Raw genomic sequence first — 23,307 nt, 5'->3', positions numbered from 1 at the left:
CAGTCATCGCGCAGTCTGAAGACATATGTGAATCGATTTGTACACATTCAAAGTAGTCCCTCCGGTAGTCCCTCCACTCTCGTGACAGAGTAAAGTTTTGACACAATGATGTATTATAATGATACAAGTATAAATTGTGACAAATTAGAAGTTAATTACAAAAGAGAATTATAAATTAATTATAGACTGAAAAAAATGTTTCTTGTGTTCAAATTATTTTCTTGATATAACCCTCATACTCTGTTGATTTGTGGTTCCTTTTAATCTTATATTAAGAGACAAATTTGTCTAAATGGCACAACGAGATTATTTTTATTTAATAGTTGTGAAGATTTTAATAATACAGTTTTGTTGATACAATCTTTTTACGTTTATCAAAAAAATTTATGTTTGTTTAAAGCAAAGAAGAATTTTATACGTATTTATAACAAACGAGATTTTTGTATTTTCATGAAAATCACAGCAGATCTCGAAAAAGAGAAAAAGCCGTGAAGATTTGTCGGTAACTAACATAAATTTCTTTGTTAAGAGTAAAAAGGTTGTGCCAACAAAATTGTATCATTAGAATCTCAACAATATTTTAAATAAAAATAATCTTATTGTGTCATTTAGATGTAGGGAAAATTTGACCAACAGAATATAAGAGTTAAATAAATATTAGCTTGTATAAAATAATTTATTATATTTTTAAACGTAGGAAATATTTTTTTAATCGAGAAAACGATGTTAAAATAAATATATTTACATAAAAAAAATTTTTCTCAATGTAAGTAGAATATTGAAAATTCGAATCTAACGTGCGAGATACTGCTTTATTATTAAAATTGTCAGTTACAATTTGTATAATAAACCTCTAGAAGAAAACCAGAGTCACATACTAATCCAATTTCAGTGTTGAAAGAAAATTCTAGTTATATAGTTTTCTTTCTAAAACGTTGAAGGAATCTTGTATATATAATCTTTTTTTTTTTTTCTTTATACGTCGAAGTTATTCTAAGTTTCGTTTGATCAACTTGTTTAACTTTATGCGACCGTAACTCAACCTAAATACTTCAACGGAGGCGCTATCCAATTGCATTCAAAACTACATTTGTCCTTCCGAGAAAACGAATAAACGAAACTTTCCAAAAGTGGAACGCCGGCCAAGAACGTACCGATTCATCTTAAATTTCGCAGTCGACGAGACGTATCGTCGCTGCTTTTATATTCATCCCTACACCAGCGGTGACACTAACGGCGATCTTGCGCGCGGCCTACAACCGTGTCACCCCTGCCGGTTTTCCCAGTAACATTGGCGATTCTAAACGTATAGTTCAATTCCTTTCTGGGTCAGGGGAGCTTAATTGGCCGTAACTAGGAGTATTGTTACATTGTATAGTAATGTATCCCTTTGCCTGCTTATAATAATGGTCGTCATTAAGGACAGCGATTTAATTACTGAACTATCCATTTAAGAAAACCACGCCTAAGGTCAATGATGATAGATCGCAGTCCATATATGTCGAGGTACATTATCCTAAAAAAAGATTAGCACAAAGAAAGTAAAGAAAAAACAAAAGAGAAAACTGTATAAATTTCTGAGCGTCAAAGAAAAATGTACACATAACTCCACATTTTATTTGACAATACACGAAAATTTTCATGAATATTTTACTTGGATAAAATTGTGGCGATCGAAGTTTTGCCAGAAAATAAATGCTCACACGATACGCCTCCTCAGTTAACCATTTTTAAGACACATTCTCTGGGGCTGCAGGTAGTACAAAAGGGTTGAGCCTTGACCCAGAAAAAAGCTCGAGCCCTTTTCATCGAGTGACGTCGACTCGTACGTTCCACCGAGGGAATACACGTGGATGCACGTATAACTTTTTTCAATATAAAGTAGTGAAGTTGAGCATATTATAAACGGCAGTTTAGAACCTTTTGGATTTTAAGTTACCGTGCGCATTTATGCAAACAAAAAATTAGTTAAAAATCGGGAGATTCTAAATATACTAATATTATATTAGCCAATATAATTATATAATAATTATATTAGCATACGAATATGATTTAATTAAAATTTCTAAAGACGCCAATGTATTATTTCATTAAATTATAACTAAATTTTAAAATTAAAATTATCTCTTAATTTTAATTTTTTTTTTTATTTCATTAAATAATAGTTTACTTTGAATAAAAACATAATAAGATGACCTTGAGTATCAGATAGCAACGAACTAACTCGAGGATTAAATGACTCGTGAGCTCTTTTGCTTACTAATATAAGATTGGCGATGATCCAGCAGTACTCGAAACTTTAATAAACTAACCGTTCAGCATCCAATTACGTCAGTCATCGTCTGCAGAATGTAATTAAATTTTGACACGTATGGCACATCTCTCTTGTTGAAATCGATTCATCAAGATCGCAGCGCGGTGTCGCTAACCATTAAATGAAGTTTAAGCATTTTGTTCTTTAGTTATCACACACACACACACACACACACACACACACACACACACACACACACACACACACACACACACACATACACACACACATCTAATATAATTTTACAGTATATGTAAAAATTTATGTTAAACTATTTTTATAATATAACTTAAATTTATTAATGAATTAAATTATTTAACAGAATCGAATTACAAATTTTCTATTTCAATAGCTTTATATATTATTCGGTGTAAAAATATCAACGGATAAAATCGATCACTTTTAAAATTCAATTTCTCATGTCATACGACATTATAATTTTTTGTTACTAATAGTATCTTCCTAACTATTAACTATAAAAAGATGCATATTGCAATAGAGGAATTATACCTATCTTTTCACAATACGATAAGTTTCTTAATTTTAGCATTGGAAAGCTTAAACAATTCATAAAGTTTAATATTCATCATTTCCGGATTCTTCTACGGTAAGAGAAAATTTCTCTCATTCACGTATAAAAAGAGAAACTTTTCGTCACATGTGTGAACGACTAAACCTTGACCTACAAAGTTGGAATGTTAACAGAAAGCTTTTTGACGTATTTGTCGCCCTAAACCATCGTACGGTCTTTTTTCACGGTCGATAGAATCCAGCATTCATCAGCTTTCGTCGTCGTCGTCGTCGTCGTCGTCGTCGTCGTCGTCGTCGTCGTCGTCGTCGTCGTCATCGTCATCGGTAGGCACACCCTCGGGTGTGGAGGAAGAAGGTGTGCGCTCACAGACACTCAAGTGGGGCAAAAGGGAACCACTTAGCCGAAACTGCAGGAGTCTGGGAGTCAGCAGCTATTCGGCAGACGTCACTGGCGCCAGCGGACTACCTTAAAGCCCGACCACCCCCTAGCCGCCTCCATCCGCCCCTGCCGCCGACAATCTCATTCCCCAAAAGCGTCGCAAGAATTATAAAGTTGGTGGAGGAGAGAAGAGAAAGAGGCGGAGAAGAGGACGGGGGGAAGAAAAGACTTCTTCTCTCGCCATCCAACCTTGTCAGGCGCGCGAGCGAGCCGTCCTCTCTCATTCCGCAACCTACATGCTCTCTACCTCGATCTATCGTTGCATCCCTTGGTCTTCCCCCTATCTACCTACTTTGTTCCTATTCTTTGCCCTTTCTGCCCGTCTTCCTTTTCGCGCGTCGCTCTCTTTCCCCGCTCTCTCTCTTTCTCTCTCTCTCTCTCTCTCTCTCTCTCTCTCTCTCTCTCTCGCCTTGGTTTTTTGTTTTAACTCGGAAGTTTTCGCGGAGGAACTGATCGGGGGCGAGCGAGTTTCGAGTTTCGACCGCGAGTTTACGAGCGGCACGGATCCGAAAATCTGTTCTCCATTAGCGCAACGCCGACCGGAAGTCGTTCAATTAGAGTCATGTACCGTGTGATCTCGAAATAATCCGGCGCTCGAGAGACTCCATTGTTATTTCGGACGACAAAAGTTTCGCCGAGCGCGCTCTCGTTTAATGAGGGACGCTTCTCGTAGTTTCGCAGTTTCCGCTCTGTGGCTGAGACTACTCTCGCGAGTAGTTTTACAGGGCGATGGCGGGATAAGGCCGGACCTCTCCTCGTTCCTTTATCGTTGCGCTCGATAAAACGGAGCGATTCGCGGATTATCACGTTATCAACCCTCCCTCTCCTCGTTATCCATTGCTCGAGAAGAAATGGCGTTTCTTCGTCCCGCTAGATATAGAAAATAGAAACGTATTTCCCCTCTGATTTACAATTAGATAATATTAACCGATTGTATAAAGCAAATACGTTTCTCACGAGCGAGTGCAATTATCGCGAATCGAATCCCCAGACTCTCCGAGCTCAATAAATTTATTTCCGCTACCGCCTTAGGTGGAATTTTAGCCCGTAAAAATGATTGAAAATATTTTCTCAAACGATAGGAGAAATTTTTCCATGCAGTACGAAGAATTACTGCGAAATTTTTCCTGTCACCGTCACGGCAGCAGCAGCAGCAGCAGGAGCAGCAGCAGCACCGCTGCAGTCTCCACCGCCACCGCCGCGTTGAAACGTCCGTCGCCGCGTTGAAACGTCCGTGCCTCGGAGCGCGTTTCTTACGCGTCGCGTTGTGCTTCGCTCGCTGCGGCAGTATCGGTTTTATCCAAACCCTCGAATTTATGCCCTTTCCGCCAGACGGTAAATGGATATACAGTCGGACGAAAAAAAGAGAGAGAGAGTGCGAGAGAAAGAGAGCGGGGAAAGAGAGGAAACAAAAAGACATCGATCCCCCTCGGAACTAACGGAGATCGGCGTGCATACCGGTTTCATACGCACAACAAACTACTGGAACGGCCGGAGGCGTTAATATACCGGGGCGTAAGCCCGGGGGCGGTATTTTTTCGCCGCTCGCGCGCGTTCGCCGCTCTGAAAAATATTTTTCTGAAAGCTAATATCTCTCTCGGGCCGATATATTTCGCCGTGTAAATAATATCCGCACCAGTAGGGACAACAAAGTAGGCTGTCATGTGAGTGCAATCGCCAAAAGAGGTTGTCCGGGAGGGAGGAAAAAAAAATGAGCCGCTCGCGTGGCCAAACGCTTGCGTCATTTTTTCTCGCTGTCTGTCCGCAGCTTTGCGCTTCGCTGCCGCCTGACGATGATTCGCGCGAGATCAAGAAAAATTCTCGCGGGCGATGAAAATGAGATCGGCGTCGTCGTTGACGCCGCCGCCGCCGCCGCCGCCGATCGCAGGAATGCATAAAACTGTGTGCATGAGAATTAGTGCGCTTGCATTCGATCCTATATGAATTCTGTTTATTAATTTTATCGATTTCTTATAGAGAATCGATAATTTAACTTTATTTTCATCTTGTGTGTGTGTGTGTCTGTTAACTTTAATCCTCAATTATTCAATCTTTCATCTTATTGTTAAAGAGATGAATACAATGCCGCGGCGATTTACAAATCGTTATAGATTGTGAACGAATCGCGAACGGTTACGCTTCGTTCTCGACGCTTCCCTTCGTAACACTCGGAAAAACGTTATTGCATCGATCACGCGATTGCGAGAGAGGAAACCAGCATCCAGCCAAGTTGCAATTGACCGCCGGAAAGCGTACGCTAGAACGCGATTACTAACGTATGATTAATATCGTCGAACGTTTATCCGCGCATTCGTACGGCATTTTTATCCTCATTAATGTGACACCGACGATGACGACCACGACAACGGCGGAAGATGGTGGGATAAAGCTATAATTGCATCGCGCTCCTGCGCGTGTGTTACAGATTAAAACGGCAGCTTGCTGGTAGCGAAGTGGGAGTTATTTTAGCTTTGTTGCGACATACTAACGGCAAAAACGATTTTCTCCGAGAAATCACGTTACATTTCTATCCTCTTCTCCTCCATTATTGAAAGAGAGAGCTAGACGTGTATAAAAGGGGGGGGGGGAATCGACGTAAAGAACGTGAAAACGTTTTAATTTTTATCGCAACCTTTACGCGCCCAGAGCAACTCTGTTGCAGAGAGAGAGAGAGAGAGAGAGAGAGAGATCGCATTATCCGGACGCGATTGCCAGTGTAATTTCGTGTAAAGAAGATCGCTGCAAAGCGACGCGAATATTTGAGCACGCCGTAAACGAATAATCTGGGAAATGATGCAGAAGGAATTATCGTCTCGTAAGCGTGCGAACAGCCGTTGCCGTACGCGAATCGCACATTCCGCTTTCGATTTTCGAAACAGTTTTATTTTCTAACGTGTGTGAGTTGTATTAAAAACACAGGTACACCGTTGATATTTTTCATCTATCAACTTTATTTCCAGGAAAGCAATTTTCTGATTACACTTCTATACAGTTCTTCGTAACATGTAACCTGCAACTTTTTTCCTCTAGGTACTACGAATTAAGCTACTCTTCTCACAAAAGTATTATCCGTAACAATTACCATCAATACGCTCTGCTCGGCGCCATGTGGATCAACGGATCCGTCACTTACATTTTTTTCACGTCCACTAGAAAATTTATGCTCGGACGCAAATACGTCATGGAAAACGGAGGAACCTCTCGCGTTTATCGTGCTGAACGTGCGGCGACGACGACGACGACGACGACGCGACGCGAGGAGAACGCAATGTGATACCTTGCAGAGCCCTCGCGAGAAAATCGAGGATCCGCTCGAGTGTTTTTTCGCGAACGCATAATTGCTCGCCGCTTTGCTCCTTCGTCAAACAAAATGCGACTGTTTTCGCGTGATCGCGATCAGCAATATTGTGTTAAGGCTTTCCATAAAATTTGCGGCCCGCGGCGATGTAATTGTTATCGCGTCCAAGTCAATAGCGATTTCGCACAAAACACCGTCGGAACACGGGTCGCCGCTATATGAATGTGTCGGCACGTACGAAATGGCGGAAGGCGGGGGTACGGGAGGGCGAGGGGGTTCAGGGGACGGAGGCACAAAACGTCGAAGCGATTTATTAAATACCATACGGCTGAGCACTGTTATGACACGAGTATGCAAATATTATTTTGCGTGCACGAGGGGGCAATCAATGACCCGCTCCCTCTGCCCTCCATTCCCCCTCCCCCCCCTGCATCCGCCGGATATCTTTCTCCCTTCATAGTTCCATGATCGAAAACGCGACGTGAGAGAAAGTTCGCGAAAGATCCTGCGCGAACTTCCGGATGATTAATCAGCCACGCGAAAATGATATATCGATTCGCGGACTCTAACATCTAACAGATGGATGACATAGATTTACGTCTTTCCTTTATTTCACGATTACGTGATGCATTTAAGTGAGGCTATTGCCTAGAAATTAATCCAACTTCTTTTGTTTATGAAACTCGACAAAGTAGGATGAATTACATTCGATGAAGCTGTCGATCGCATTCGTTTAATCAATCTCAACGTCAAATGTGTCATGAATTTATTTTTGTCATTAGCTTCAAATATTTATATAAATATAAATACTATACATATAAGTAGATATTTATATCTATATAAATATTGTATAGAGAGTAATATATGTACAACGAATATAAACCTACCTATTATCATCAAATTGTAATTAAATTCATAATTCTTCTAGAATTTTTCCCTAAGAAACAAGCGCAAACCTTGCCTCGGTGAAAATTCGGATGATCAATGATTGATTGCGCAATTTAATCTATCGACGTAATTCGTCGCGGTTTATATCAACAATCGTGATTACAAGCGATAACTTGAAAATCAAGAAATTTGAAACTCAAGGGGACTCACCGATGAGCTGCCCTTCGGTCATCCCGCAGTAGTTATCCAGCGATCCGTCGGATATTGGCAAGGACGACGGGGGTGTCGAGGGCAGGGGGGTTAACTGCTAGTGAACCCACGAGGGGGTCGCGGCGGGGGTTGCCGCATTCGTGCTTACGTAGACGCCCGGCGCGTTGCCGGTCGTCGTGCCGATGACGACGCCCGTGTTCTGAGAGACGACGCCGCCATTCTGACCGACGACGTTGCCGTCGCTGACCTGCACGGTGCCCATTACTCCTTGCTGGAAGTTAAAGTCCAGCGTGCCACCCATCGACAGTTCATGCCTAATTACCTGCAATTCACGTGTCGAATCGCGCGTTTATACAAATATTTTACGAAGCAACGTTCCCTCTTGTAGCAATCCTTATCCGATGACAAGAGAATTTGTTTAATTCTTTGCAGGATTTAAATCAAAATTATTTTCTTATGATTATGGTACAATAGAATGTCTGCGAAATTATCTTCAATTTATATCAAATAATGTGTATCTATACAGATCTTGTTTTCTTCAAAATTTAGGTATGTTGCATATATATCTTTGTAAATAAAATAAATTCTCCGGATAAGGATTAACGTGATGACTATGGGACGAAATATCAATTTTGAGCAACAGGGATCAAATAATAAACTTTCTTCGCATTTCTTCTTTTTTTTTTTTATAAAATGTGGTTTTATATTTAAATTCGAAAATCTCATTGCTTGTGCGCGCAAAAAATAATTTTCTCAACTTAAGAATTCTCACAAATTTGTTAATGACAGTAAGACAACACTGTCATAGTCATAGTAATATCAGTAGTAACAAACGCAGCATGATCAGACTTACTTCTTCGACGTTGCAGTCGAAGCCGCCGTGCATCGCCTCGATGTTGATATTAAGGTCATCAAGGGCGGAATGATTGAGCGCACCCATCAGCTGGCCCATCATCGTGCTGGCTGTGGGGCAGGGTGTGGGCGTGTTGGGCGGGCTAGGACCAGCTGGTCCAATTTGTGCCGGCTGATGCTGCGACTGATGCTGCGGCTGATGTGGCTGCTGTTGCTGTTGTTGCTGCTGTTGACGCTGAATCGCGTCGTTGCGTTGTTGTTGCGTCTGAATCATATACTGCAGCGTTTGTTGTGTACTGCCCAGCGTCGTAGGGCTGGGCTCGCTTTGCTGATACGACGGTGACATGCCGGACGGTGACATGCCGGGACTCAGGTTCTAATTTTCGAATTTGCAAAAAGAAAGTGCGATGAAGGCAAAGCGTTGATCGATTTGTATTTGTAATTTCTTATGTATAAATACAAATATTATTGATTAATATATATGTAATGATTTATACATGAAATTATAAATATATTTATATGATTATTATATTGTGAGATATATATAGTACTAGATTCTTTCTTGTACAACGCAAATATCAGTTTTCTATATTTATTTATTTATTTATTTATTTATTACGTCTGCCGTAATTTATTAGAAATAGTAGCAAATTTTGGAAAATTGAAAATTTTCTTTTTCTAGTTATTTCAGAACAGTTACATAAATTTTGTCGAAAAAGATATATCACACGGTAATGAAATTATTATAAACAAAAATAAATAAATTTTAACATAACTCTATCTGAGCACAAATACAATCTCGTGAAAATTGATCAATTAAGCAGGTTGTTCTGAGTTCAGTTCGAATGTGTTTGCATTTGTACCGTTATCGAAAATACGTTCCGATACAATTCCATAAGCGTATGATGCTTTTTTAAGCCAGTTTCAATAATAAAATGTAAATAAGCTTCCATCGCACCATCGCAAATCTTTTCACACAAGACAACAAAAATATTGTTGTAAAAATATCGGCGTCGTGGAAAATAACGAGCTCAATTTCCATAAAGAAAAGATTCCTCGGTTCCTTCGATAATAAATTTTTTGATTAAGTCGTATTTACGATAAATCTGAAGAAATAATCTTGAGAAACAATTAATTTTGAAAAATGACATTTATTAATCATTTTGGCTATCGTCGCCTTTCTCTCTTTTGGCCACGCAGAAGCCAGATAGACACTTGGTGTGCTTGTTTATATGTGTATGTGCGCGTTTGTGTAAAACATACATCGCGATCCTTATTGATTTTGCAACATTGCCAGGCCGAACATGCGCAACATAAAAACGCTGACGTCCTCCTTTGTGGAGAGTTGTGGTATCCTCGCGCGAAAAATCCGCCAAAAATTTCGGACTCACCATCTGACAAGCGCACGGCTGCAGCCCGTGAATCGGACATCTTTGCTGATTGGCCGACTGCGGAGTAGGTGGCAGGCCATAGGATGCGGATGACGAAGTGCGTAGGCCGTTCCTCTGGTACTGCGCTTCGTAGTAAGGCGGCGGCGGGCCCGTTTGCTGCTGGTGACTGGCCGGCGGTGATGTCTGGTATATTTGGTAGGGTTCCAGTTTCATCGTCTCGGCCAAGTTGCCTGCTAGGATCGTATCTGCTATCGAACACGATGCACCTCCTAAAATTAGGGATGAAATAAATTTTTTGTCTTTCATACATCCATGTGTCGGATAACACGTGATGTTAGTAATTTTATTAATCGTTAACGTATTAACATCGCGTGTTATCCGACACATGGATACATGAAAGACAAAAAATTTATTTCATCCCTAATTTTAATAGAAGTTGTTCTTGTTATAATCTATAGTATTTATATATGGAATTTGTGATTTTTATGTACATGACACTCTGTTTAATACGACAACTCTATAGTATACAGTAAAGACCAATCTTAAAATATCAAGGAAAAAGGATAGGAAAAAGCAAGATTATCGTTAGATGTGTACCTAGTTGTTCCGGACTGTAAGAAGACGCATAGGTCGGTGTCCAATCTTGTTCCCCGAGAGCTGCTGGAATAGGACTCAATCGGCCACAGGAAGAAGCGTTACTCGAGGCGCGAGGACTGAATAATGAAAATAATTAATTTTTCCTTAAGCTCTTTTTTTTGGAGATTTATATCAATATCTTTCTAAATTTGCACACGTATACATTGAGAGCAAATTTTTCTTAAACCATATATTTTAATGCATTTAATTGTTTTTTTTTTTAATTTAACTAAAATATTTACTTTGAAGTAAATAGACATTTTTACATTTTTTACATTTAAATTATTTTATAAATAAGCTAATAATATTAAACTTGACTGAATTGTTTTCTTAGATTAAAAAAATCTGATTATCTTGAATATGAAAAGTTTAGCAGTAAATATTTTCTAGAACTGCAAGAAAAAAATGACTTGATTAAAAATTATTTTTTTATTTTATTTACACAAATATTTTTATATAGGACTCGTCGAGTAAATAATTTTTTTGTGTTAAATAAATTTTTTTTGTTTCAAGATATTTCTCTCTCACAATCACAGTGTAGTAAATATTTTTTTATGCACACGAAAACGTATACGTGTGCGCGCGTATAATATCTAATACACTTTACTAATATAAAAATTCTGTACGTTTGATCATATATTGCCGAGCAATTAAAACCGCTGTTCTATTCCCGTAACTAATACTTGCAAATTTCATATTCTCTCGAAATTAAAAAAGATTGATTTGGTCAGTTCCGATATTACTCGATTCATATCAACTGATATGACAGCCCTTTAAAAAAGGTATATGGTCAAATATATGGTTCAAAATATATTTTGACTTTTTGACTATAAATCTTCGTGTTTTGCAAATTTCGTGTTTCACTTTTAAACGAAAATATTAAAGCCGTACCGGAAGTCAGAGGAGGAGAGCTGGAATCCGCTGGCGGGCGGTAGGGGGCTGTCCGGGAACAGGTCCAGGCCCTCTCCGACGCTGCTGCTGGGACTGGACGAGGGTTCAGGCAGTCCGTTTCTCAGAGCGTCGGCGATCTTCTTCGAGCGGCCGCGTCGTTTCTCTAGACTACCGTTGCTCTCCATGGTAGTTGCTCTGCAACAAGCACGGTACACACGGATACTCTTGACAGACCGCGGTCAAGAGAGGCAGGAAAACAGAAAGAGAGGCAAATTGTTGACAATCCGGACTTACCTGCGACGGGCGGATTTGCCCGGCTTGGCGTCGCGATTGATCATCCACCAGGAGCTCTTGCCGGTACCTTCGTTCTGCACTCGCATGAACCTACTGTGCAGCGACAAGTTGTGACGTATAGAATTCTGTGAACAGAAAGAATAACACGATTAATGTAATGAAATAGCTTTCAACAAGAGAGAAAGAATTTTCATTACAAAATTAAATAAGAATCTGGATATTGAATAATTAATTTAATCACAAGATAATAATTGATTTCGTTATTTTACGTACTTAAAAAAAAAAAATTGGAAAAAAAGTCATTGGACAGTACCTATTGCAGATTGATAAAGGAGGAACTCTGATGCTAAGAAATTTTACATTCGATAGTATTGAAACAGTAATACATTCCGTAAATCGATCGGTTCGAACTTTTTTCCTGATTGTCCATTGTGGACCTAAACGCTCTTCCGCATAAATTATATAGAGGATCCGTCTTGTTCGACGTATACCGCAGTCTCTACTTTTCGTAGCGACATAGATTCATACTATCGTGCATGTAAGAGAGTATGAGAATACCATACACGGAGAAATCAATTCACATGAAGAGTGAATCATAGAAGCCGCTTTATAGCTCCCCGTTGTCTCTCCTGTCTTCTTCATTAGGCAAATTGAATCCGTGCGCGTATACAATAGCCGGATCTTCCGAAAAATTTCGGAAAGCTTCTACCCTAATATGAGAGTACCCTTGTCGCGAGACGATAACAATTTCCTTTCGTCTTCGTCTCCCGATGCGCGAGTCGACGAGACGAGCGAGCGAGCGAGCGCGCGCGTCCCCGAAAGACGCTTTCAGACGAAATACATACATACACGCAAAAGACGGCGCGATAAATAAAAATGGCTTCTTTAAAACGACCGTTATATCGCGAACGAGACAAGCGGAAGTTGACGCGAAGTACTTCGAAGAACTTTCTCAAACTCGCGCCACGGCGTTTTATCGTTTCGTTAAGTCGCCCTCCTAAAACAGAGTCGCAGATTGTTAGTCTTTAAATGGACAGAAATAATCATAAAAATCCATTTTCTCTAAGGATATTATTGTGACGTCGTCGAACACAAAAGATCTTTAGCCACACCGTAAGAAGATTATTTAAAGAATTATCTAACGAAATGTTGTATTAAAAATAATAGATATTTGTATTTATCTGTATCACATGCATGTATCAAAGTACCTGCGTATGAATAGTTAATTTTTGCAAGGCTTTATGACATTTTGGCAAGTCATAAAATTGCGAGATATTTATCATCCAGCTGCTGCGTTCAATTTACTTGGACGTCTGACATGTGCACCGGACGCTTTAACATCCAAAAATTTATAACGTGGAAATGTAAGCGATGTATTCTTTACTGCCAGAAAGAAATGGCTCGCCTTCATGACGCATATCGCGTTCGTTGCTTCCACACCCACAACATGTCCCTTTCAATATCAATCCGCGAAAAAAGAGACCCACATCCATCGGGCGGTACGTAGCATAGCAAGTTTCGCTTGTGTTGTTGATGCGACGTAATACTGCAGCCCGAATGACCGTATAACAGACGGAATAAAGCTTAACAGACCGGCGCGAATCCTTCCCTTTGTTTCACCGTGCTGGTTTCCGCTTTTGATAAGCTCGTCGAATTACCTATGGTCGCAAATGAGTTCCGCAATAATAAATCTGAGGCTCCTCGTTATTTTTATCGTGGCTTAGTGCCTTCCCGCCTTTACTGCCCCGCGCACTCTTTTCAAACTTGACCGATCGTCTCCGCCGGACCTCTGAATATCCGGAGAGACGAAAGTATTTATCGACAAGTTCGAGAAGCTGTCGGGGGTATCGCGCCGACGGAATGCTTTTACGATCGCCAGCGCCAGACTCCTTTCGCCTTTAACCCCCGTGCGTGAGAGACTCTCGCGCTCGTGGGATGGACTACCCCTCTCCGATGGGACGACGATCAGCCATTTCAGTCGTGCAGTCGCGGACTATACGGCGGGAGTTTATAACCCCATCATCTACCCGCCTTTATCGCTGCTATGCTTCGAAGATGAAGACATTTTCGGCGCCACCGTTCTGATTTTTCCATCCACAGCCGAGCTTTCGCGACAGATTACATCGGCAGATTTGTAAAATTGTAATCTCTTAGTAAGCAATCGCCACGATTGAAGCAATGATTTAAATCTAGTTATAAAAAAAAGAAAAACAGTTTGAAATAATTTTGCTATAATTTATGTGATTATTTTATTTGAGTGCAAAAATCGCTAACAAAAATCAATTTCATAATTTCTGATGCTTACACGCATCTACACGACCCTCCCTTATCCCGAAAAACTGAAGAATTTATTCTAAAAAATACTTAGCACGATAGTGTACTTTTAGAAAAATTTCCTATATTGAACAAAATAAAAAAATTGATAATTCTAATTCGTTAAGATCCAGAAAGGTTTAAGACTGATAAAAGCTAAAAGCGCTTAGAATCAGATAAGATGCTGCGCTCATCGAGAAACATACATCGTCATCCTCCTGCTATTAATTAGAATTATGCAAAGTACAACTAAAGCCTTTCAACGTCGATTAGTGTTTAATTAAATTTACCATCTGTATTCATAATATAACTAGAGACGTTCCTTACAGAAGATGTTCTATCGAGATTGCTTGACTGAATTTTAAGATAGAGATCACTTTGTCGATCTTACGCAAGGCAAGAGAGCACGGAGCGAGCTCTCTTTCTCTCTCCTTCTCTCTTCGGGTTCCGACCGAGATTCTCGGCCGTCCGATAAAGCCCGGCATTTTCGTCCAAAATCTCTATAAACCGTGCGGCAACAGCCTTCGTCGTCTAAGAGCGAAAAGAACGCGACGGAGATGGCCGCCCGCCGTCGTCTAGATGAGGCCAAGAGCAGAGCGGTTATCTCGCCTCCGAACAGACTGTATAACGCGCAATATACGGAGCGTATATACCCGTCCTTCTCGTACGATATTTCGCTAGCGCGGGCCAGAATACACGTGATAAGGAACGCCGAAATAAGCGAAAAGACAAGACACCGCCGCCGCCGCCGCCGCGCCGGCGAGCGCAATTATCCGCAAGTTTTCACTTCAAGGTCGCTAGGACACGGCAAACAACTGCGGCAATCAAGAATCACCGTTAAACGCGAACTTTACGTGCCTTCGAAATTCGTCGTTGGGATATATCCTTTGGAAGAGGGATGCAGTTATGATTTTAATAAATGGCAAATCGCGAAAATTTCATCGACGGTTTTTTTTATGCGGGAATATAGTTAGCAAACAAATAAACGATGCACGTACGCGAACGCATGAATTTTTTATCGGTCGTGTATCTGTTATTGTGCAAATAGGAATAATCTTGAAAAAGAAAAAAAACACGGCTGGGATAAAGATGCGTGAATAATTGATATCGATCGCACTTATATTTCACTAATGCTTCGTTTTATTAGCACTACTAAAGTTGGCGTAATTTATTATACGATAAAGAGTTCTAAACTTGCCGCTGATAAAAGACACTCTTATCGCGTTTTGGTCTGTGCGCGCATAATATCGCAACGCGTACAATGCGCCCGCGGAACGAGGACGGCATTCTTGTTGGCGATCAATTACATCTCGGTTTCGACAGATTGCAAATGGCCTTTCCGATACGGGGAACGCGGAAACGGAGCGGGCACGATCGCTCGTCACAGAGAATTTGCGATGATGATTGGCGGCGGTGGCGGCCAAGGAAAGGGGCAGTTTGAATAATAAATCACGATCGTTAGGTAACTACAGGCACGGAAGCTTTAATTCTTAATGCGCACGTGGAAAGAAAGGTCCGGCCCGAGCGAACGATTTGTCTCGATCGCCGAGCTTCGAGGATGCGCTCGCTCGATGATTCGACATGCACTCGCATTTCGCGATCTGCATGCGTCATTTCGTACCGTCGCGTCGATCGCACGAAAAGAAACGAGAAATCTGTAAAGGAAATTATGCAGGAGTCGAGTTGTGCAAGAATAAGATTTTTTCTAGCGTATTTCTGTTACACAATTTCGCTTTGAAAAACAAAAGAACGCAAATTAAGAGATAAAAAATTTTACATAATAAAATAAATATAATAATGTAACAATAATATCAAATGCATCAATGATACTAATACGTATCGCCAATTATCTTTTACATGTGGAACAAAAAAATTTTCAGTGAATAGATTCAAAGAATTATAAAATCCAAATATTAATAATAATATAATATGATCAATTGTTTTTTTATTAGAGAAGTACAAAGACATGCAGTTCCATAATTATCCCCAACTACTTTAATTCGGATGTTTTCTATTAGGCGATTTATTAGGTGAAATATTTCGTCGTATAGCAACGTAACGAAATTTTTAATCCGCGCACGAGAGACGGGAAACAATTACAGATAGCGAACGGTTATAGATAACCGTATAATCGCGGAAGGAAACACAGTCCTACATCAATTTTTACGGACGTGGTTTTTATCTTGTCATGTGTATCTTACGCTTCTGAAAGTCTTTCTTATCGGAAGGACGTGGGTACCAAAGTTGTGGTTTGTGGGTAAGCCAAGACTGCGCGTGTATCCATCTCACACAATGATTTTCATCGCGCAATAGAAAAAGAACCTCGTAAATAGTAAATCATGAAACGAAAATTGTCATTTGACAGCTGTGATTGAATGATTGATTTTAAAAGTACGATTTAATTATCAATTTAAAAATTTAAGAAAAATTTTGATTTAACAAAGTATTCAAGATTTAACAATAAATCATACGATGCTTCTTACATTTTTATATGTCAAATACCATTTAATTTAATTGCATATATTTTAACTTTTCTCTGCCAAATAGAATAAAATGAATACGTACTTCCTAAAATTAGACAAAAGTATTTCTTTAGCGAGGCAATAGAGATTTCCCTTTGATCTCGGTTCTTAGCGCACGATGAACTCGAGTTCTGAACTTACCTCAACATAATTTAACAAACGAATTGCAATGAAAATTTAAAATCTGTCGCTTCTTTATTAAGAGAATTGTGTAATATAATTCATATTTAATTTAATTAATCTTGGAAATTAATATCATCTAATTATGTAATATCCATTTCAAAAATTAACACGTAAAATACATGAATTTTTTGTTGAGAAAGTGATTTAAATCGTTATTTCTTTAAATCTGCGATTTTATTTGAAATATATCTCAACTTACTTCGACTTCTTTAATGGTGGAATCATTCATGTTTATGAATAAAAGCTGTCAGTGGTAATCGAAAGTTTGGCAGCAATTGTAAGTATAAAAGAGAAACGCGGCTCGCGAAAGAAGCGGTATCGCTTTACATCGATGACGACGTTTGTGCTCTCAGGTGATTAGATGGTGACCGAGAACCGATCACATCCAAGAAGACTGCCAACAAGACCATCCCACCAATCCGCGCGTGTAACTCTCTCTCTCTCTCTCTCTCTCTCTCTCTCTCTCTCTCTCTCTCTTTCTCTCTCGGTATACATTAATTCAATTCCATTGACGAGTCCAATTTCGTAAAAAGCATTTGCCGAACGATCGAAGAAGGATCGAGTGTGCACTTGCTTATAGCCACGTATATGTACACACATATACACCCACGTACCGCCTACCTGTATGCACTTTAGCCAGGGCACTCGTTTCATGCTGACGTAAAGGTGATCCGTTACAAGTCTTGGCGCAGCAAGACTTCGCTTTTACATCAAAAGGATCTTTCATTTTTCTACTTTGTAATTATTCTTGAATCTCAAATGTCAAATTTCTTTTTTTTTACGTGTACATTTATGAAATCTCGTATATCAATTAGGCGGAAGAAAATGTTATTATTTGTGTCTTCGGTATTTCCGTTGAGCGCGCGTTCTCTTTCAATTTCAATTACGCATTTCCGAAATAATGCTGCACACGTCAAAAGCATAATAATAATGATTATTGTGATAACAATCACAATAACTGCACGCGCGAATGCTGATAATTTTAGATCGCATCGAAAATTCCGATGTAATCGAAAATGTGTCTTGAAATAATTTCTATTCCTCGTCCTCAAATAATTTCTCTCTTTGCCGTGGAGAAACGGCGGCGTTAACGTGGCGTTAATATCTTCTCATCAGCGGTGAAGAAACGGTAGCGAATTACGAACGCGCGAATTACTGCGACAACGAAGAGAAGATTCGCTTAATTCGCACAGAGACCGGCGGTCTCGAGCGTGCGAATGGCGTAAAGCGGATTCTACCGTCCGAAAATTGCAAGCACTCAAATCAGAAATCCAGACTGCCGGCCAAATGCAAGATCGAACGGCGTACGAGCGCTCAATTTGGTCGGTGGTGAGCCGGAAGAGAGAGCCGGAGAGGGAGAAAACGAAGAAGATATCGAGATAGAGCGGCGAAGATCGGGAAGGCGAAACGATGGTTTCTGGGATAAGGGCGATGAGAAAGAGAAGGGGTGGGGGAGGAGGAGGAAGAAGCGCGCGGAGAGCACTATCTCCCATAGGGAGGAGATATAAGGGAGAAACAGTGAGCCAATTCACTAATCCCGATTTCCGATCGCGTACATCCATTCGCGTATTTACGTTAACAGCTCCAATCAGTTTCCTCTCCATTTCCTTGCTGCGAGATAGAGGAAGGAAGGGCCGTCGTCTCGCCTCGCAGACTCGCAGCGGACGATTTGCGATTCGGAGCCCTCGAGGTCTTCTTTTCGGACTCATATTCGCATGAGTTCTACGGCCGCGATCGCAAAGTATATCGCTTTCGCCGAGTGCGTTTCTTTTAAACCAAATGTTAACACGGAGTTTCTCGGCAATCTGTGAAGGGGATTGGGACTTTCGTAAATGGGTTAAAACGGAAGAGGAGGCGACTCTTCTTAAGTGAAACGAGTGATATCTTCGTCCGAATCGTCGTTTTCAAACGAGATTTGGATATTTGATAAGAATTCGAATCGCAAAGTTACAAAGCTGTAAAAGCAACACTTATAACGATGTAATAATATTTATTAATAAAATCTTCCAGCTTTGACGAACTAAAAAAAAAAACTTTTAGCCACGAAATTCTTAAATAAACTAATTTATATTTTTAGTCGTCCTAATCTCCCACGATGCGAAACAAATCATTGCAACAATGTGAAATTGTTGTTTCGAGTAAAACATCGGGAATAAAATTGCAATATTTAGAAATTCTGTTGAAGCGTGCAATTTCTACTCTCCTCGCGCGTCTCCTCTCGTTGCGATATCGACTTTCTCGTTGAGGAAGACAGTCGTCTCGAGACGAGCTCTCGCAGGATTTAATCCGAAATACTCGCGGCGGCCGTTCGTCTCTTCCGCCAGTGTATATCATAAATTCAATTTCGTGATTCCGCGATGGGCACTATCGAAAAATGGCCAATATTAACGTTCGCCGTGTTCTCCGACGATGTGCTACCAATAAAGTCCGAGAAAAACTACCAATCTCTAGCGGAAACGAACGGCGCGGAGGGGTTCGACCCCTCTCTTCTGATATTCGCGGCATCTCCTGTGCAGATAAAGAAACGCTATATTGTAATAGTCCGGAGAGCTGAAAAATTCTGAGAGATTCCACAGAGTCGGTGGCACATCTCTGGACTCCTCTTTTCCTCCCTTCTCCACTGCCTTTCGACGGTAATAGATTCCTTTATCGACTCGGCCAGTCTAGACCATGCTCCGATCTCTTTATCGCGGCTGAAATATCGGCAAATAGAAAAACGGAATAGATACCCCGGTCCGGGAAGTTCGAAAGTTTCCCGCGATATAGGTGCAGATAATTGATCGCTGCTTATTCTCCAAAGTTTTCCCCCTTTAGGCCGGCATTTCCCGAAAATCTGAATGCACTGACGAGGTTTCATTCACGGAATTTTAACTGTAACTAAATAATTCGTAGCGTTTCAATGTCTTACGATATATAAATAACAGAGTAAAAGTTGTATACATTTTTTGAAGTTTACATTAAAATTCTTAAAAAATACAAAAAGAACAAATATAAAATAAATTAAAATAAATACCCAGATTAAAATTACTTAGTTAAGATTAAGATCCGCTCCGGAGTAATTTCGTAATTTTCCCCGGCGGTAATAGAAGGGTTAAAAATGTACCTAGAGACTCGTCTACAGGATACGTATACGATATAAGGAAAGGGACGACGACGCGGTCACAGAGGAACGGGAAAGGCTTTCGCTCAAATTAGATCCGGGAGATTCCTGGACTTGTCGGCGCGCGCGCCGATTTCGCCGCAATTTATACGTGGCAGTATTTTTGCGCAATTTGTGCCGGTTATGAGGACGTGGAAGTACGAGATGGTTCCACCGTGAAAAATATAGCGCGAATTTATCGCGGGAGACCTTCGTCGCCCACCGCTCTATATCCCTCTCCCCCCTCTCTTCTTTCTCTCGTCGACAGAATATCCATTATTCGTCACTGTCGGCGTGACTGACCCGGGCTAAAGTTACGAGTCATTCCTTTGGAAATTATTCTTAGCTTATAAGTAGAAAAAGAAAGAGGAGGGGGAGATAAAGAAGAAGAAAGAAAGAGAGAGAAAGAAATAGAAGTGTGTATGTGTGTGTGTGTGTCACAAGTTTCTTTCAAATATAAATTTAAATATAAATTAAAAGAAATATCAATTAATCAGTTTAACGTCAAATCATTCTGAAATGTGTATAGCTCTTATGCAGTTGATCTTGAATGTGAGCTATGATATAGTGCGATTGAGCGATTAATTTGTTCGCTGAAATTTATTCGGCGACTCGCGATGATTCGCTTCTTAATTGCTCGGATGATTCGCGCTGAACTTCGCCCTTTCGAGGCTAGAACTAATCGATTTTTCTGTTTAATCCGGCACTCGCGTACGTACATACATACATTCATGCACATACACGCATACAACGAGTAAGGAGCGGAAAAGCGGAAGTGGGATAAAAGAGAACTTGTAAGAAGAAGAAGAAGAAGAAGAAGGAACGAGGAGAGGAGGACTCCTCGTTGTCGTTTGCAAGGCAACTACTCGCGGGGTCGAGTTTGGACAGCCTCTTTCCTCCTCTGGCTTCTCCGCTCCTTTAGCTCCGTCCCGCTTTCCATCCAACCGCTACCTCCTTCGGAAATCTCTTAGGTTGGGTTGGGAGCAGCGGTGGTAATTCACGCGCTGGGCATGATGGATGCCCCCGACGCCCACGCGGCGTCGCGACGCCCGGCTCGTCGACGTCGAATCCTCCTAACTGTTACGAACGAGTACCCGCTTAGGCAAGCCGATTTCGAGAGTGGCCTCTCGCTCGCTAGGACGATTATTGTTTTTTTTTGTGTGTTACAAGGATAAAGGACTAATCGAGACATGGAAAAATCGGCTGACGGAACAATCGTCGAATTTCGTATTTGCAGAAGCTATTCTTATAACCTCTCCTACTCGCGATGAATGTCGATAAAAAGATAATGGGATGCTCGTTTGAAGGACTAGTGTACATAATGAAAAAGAGCGAATTTAATTTAAAAATGCGGAAAATATGGATGCTTAATGTAGAAAAAAGAGTTGAATGAATTTAACGCGTTAGTGATCGTTTGGGGAAAATTTTGGATATTGATCTCAGATATAGAGCTGTATATTATATTATTCTGTTTTGTACATAATTAGTGTGCACGTGATGTGATATAATATTTTATAATTATATGACATTTTAATGTCCAGAAGGTATCAATTAATGCCCCATTTAATTTATAAATTTCATGCGGATATAAATGTCTAAATTTCCGTTGTGAATTTCTAAAGGACTTAAAGTTTTATTGAAAGTAATGTAATCTAATTGATTAATTTCCGTTTCTCCAATCGATCGATTTTATTTTCTGATGTGAGCCGGGAACGTATTCAGTAACCAGTTACGTAACAAAAGCACGCACCTTAGACTCGCATTTTCATTAGATAAACATATTATCGGTCGAGATAATCCATCAAAGCGAGCAGGTGCGCTTAGACATGTCGCGTTGCATGCTAGGAAACATTGTAAAAATATGTTTCAGCCGAAAGTGCCGTTAAGTGTATATCAAGAGATAACGGTCTATAAAATATATTTTTAGATAGCTAGAAATGGAAGCGGCATATAAATTATCTATATGCTTGCAGCGGTAGAAATTATTTACATGCTCGTGATATCAATTAATTAATTCTTTATAAGTTCGTACGGCAATAATTCCTCATTTCTATCTCGATTCTTTTCTATTTTTTAAAACTTTAGAAAACACAATAAAATTTTCACGCTCCTTGCGAAACGACATGTTTTGTCTATTTAAAAATTTTTGAATTACGTTGACTTTAAAATCTTATAAAAAATTTCAAGAATTTCTTTTTATACAAATCTCGAATGAATCAAAATTTAAACGGCTTCTTAAATTTCATTTATTGCAGATTAACTCTTAGAGTATAATGTCAACAGTTAACACAAGACGACTGTTGAGCATAAAAAAATAAGAGCACTCGGGTTCAGATTGATGGAAATGTGTTTGCATTGCAAGACGTATTTTACAATTTGATTCTTACGCGCAACCAAAAATACACACTCCATTTTCTTGTTATATTTCGTGCTTGCTATATCTCTTAGTAACAACGAGAGTTCCAGCATGAATCTGGGAAGATTGCGTATGTACGTGTGTATGTGCAATCATATTGACGATGCGCCTCCTTATCGATGTCGATGTAATCGGCTGCAGTGGCAACGAGGAGTCTTATCAACCTCGTTCTTTGATCGGATGCGATTTTTACCGTGTCACATAACAGCGATAACAATTAACGGCCACTGAAACAATGGATTATAGGGGGCGGGGACCGACCAAACCACCACCGTCACAATCACGCGGCCGACTTTAAGCCCGAGTAAGCACAATCGAATGGCTCTCTCTTTCTCTCTCGATCGGATACTCGGATAGCTGTGCGATAAAACGAACCAACCAGGGACCCTGACACCATTGATAACGATTCCGCTGCTCGTCTTAATCTTTTTCCCCCGACGTTGTCGTCATCGTCGTCGTCGTCGTCGTCGTCGTCGTCGTCGTCGTCGTCGTTTCGTCGTTGACGACATCTCGAGATCTTACTTTACTTCTCTCTCTTCTTCTCCTTTGCCGCGAGCCGTCAAAGGAAACTTCGTTTCATGACGCGCATCAGTAAAAAAGGCACAAATGTTTCCAACTGAAAGACTCGAAAATTTTGTAATTCTTATGTATTTTCGTAAACCACGTGTGCACTCGTTATCGGTTGCGAATGCAATTCCATTATTATATATGGACTTGCAAAATATAACTGCAATCTCCACGTTGTATCGCGATAATTATTACAATTTGCGTAGTTGCTTATCGAGCAATTGCATTTTTTTTTCCTTTTCGTTTTGCGTAATATGCAAATATATCACCATGCACTGACGTGGCGATCGACGTGGCGATAAATACTCCTTAAAAAATTAACACTTGTACTGTCATTTTGCTTGTATCTTCATTTTTCTTATCGGAATTCATAAAATTTTCGTTTTTCACAGAGTTACGGCTCGTTAAAGAAATTTCAAGAAG

The 23,307-nt window shown here is 40.2% G+C and overlaps 1 protein-coding gene and 1 long non-coding RNA gene across 2 annotated transcripts in view; one reads left to right on the top strand and one right to left on the bottom strand.

The window, feature by feature from the left end:
• The window catches only part of LOC105196024 (forkhead box protein O), a 172,490-nt gene that overhangs the window by 38,271 nt on the left and 110,912 nt on the right, over positions 1 to 23,307 (bottom strand). Inside the window, exons 2-7 of the mRNA XM_039456070.1 lie at positions 11,745 to 11,869; positions 11,451 to 11,645; positions 10,521 to 10,636; positions 9,924 to 10,192; positions 8,534 to 8,908; positions 7,681 to 8,002 (exon numbers count right to left, since the gene is read on the bottom strand). Coding sequence (XP_039312004.1) covers positions 7,778 to 8,002; positions 8,534 to 8,908; positions 9,924 to 10,192; positions 10,521 to 10,636; positions 11,451 to 11,645; positions 11,745 to 11,869 — 1,305 coding nt within the window. The 3' untranslated portion in view covers positions 7,681 to 7,777. The remainder of the gene's footprint in view (positions 1 to 7,680; positions 8,003 to 8,533; positions 8,909 to 9,923; positions 10,193 to 10,520; positions 10,637 to 11,450; positions 11,646 to 11,744; positions 11,870 to 23,307) is intronic.
• LOC105196025 overlaps positions 1 to 23,307 on the top strand; it is a 90,073-nt gene that overhangs the window by 50,967 nt on the left and 15,799 nt on the right. The window lies entirely within an intron of this gene.

Source organism: Solenopsis invicta, chromosome 12 (genome assembly GCF_016802725.1).
Source record: "Solenopsis invicta isolate M01_SB chromosome 12, UNIL_Sinv_3.0, whole genome shotgun sequence".
Taxonomy (NCBI): Eukaryota; Metazoa; Arthropoda; class Insecta; order Hymenoptera; family Formicidae; genus Solenopsis; species Solenopsis invicta.
The sequence above is the reverse complement of the archived record's forward strand: the minus strand, read 5'-3'. Positions and strand labels throughout refer to the sequence as shown.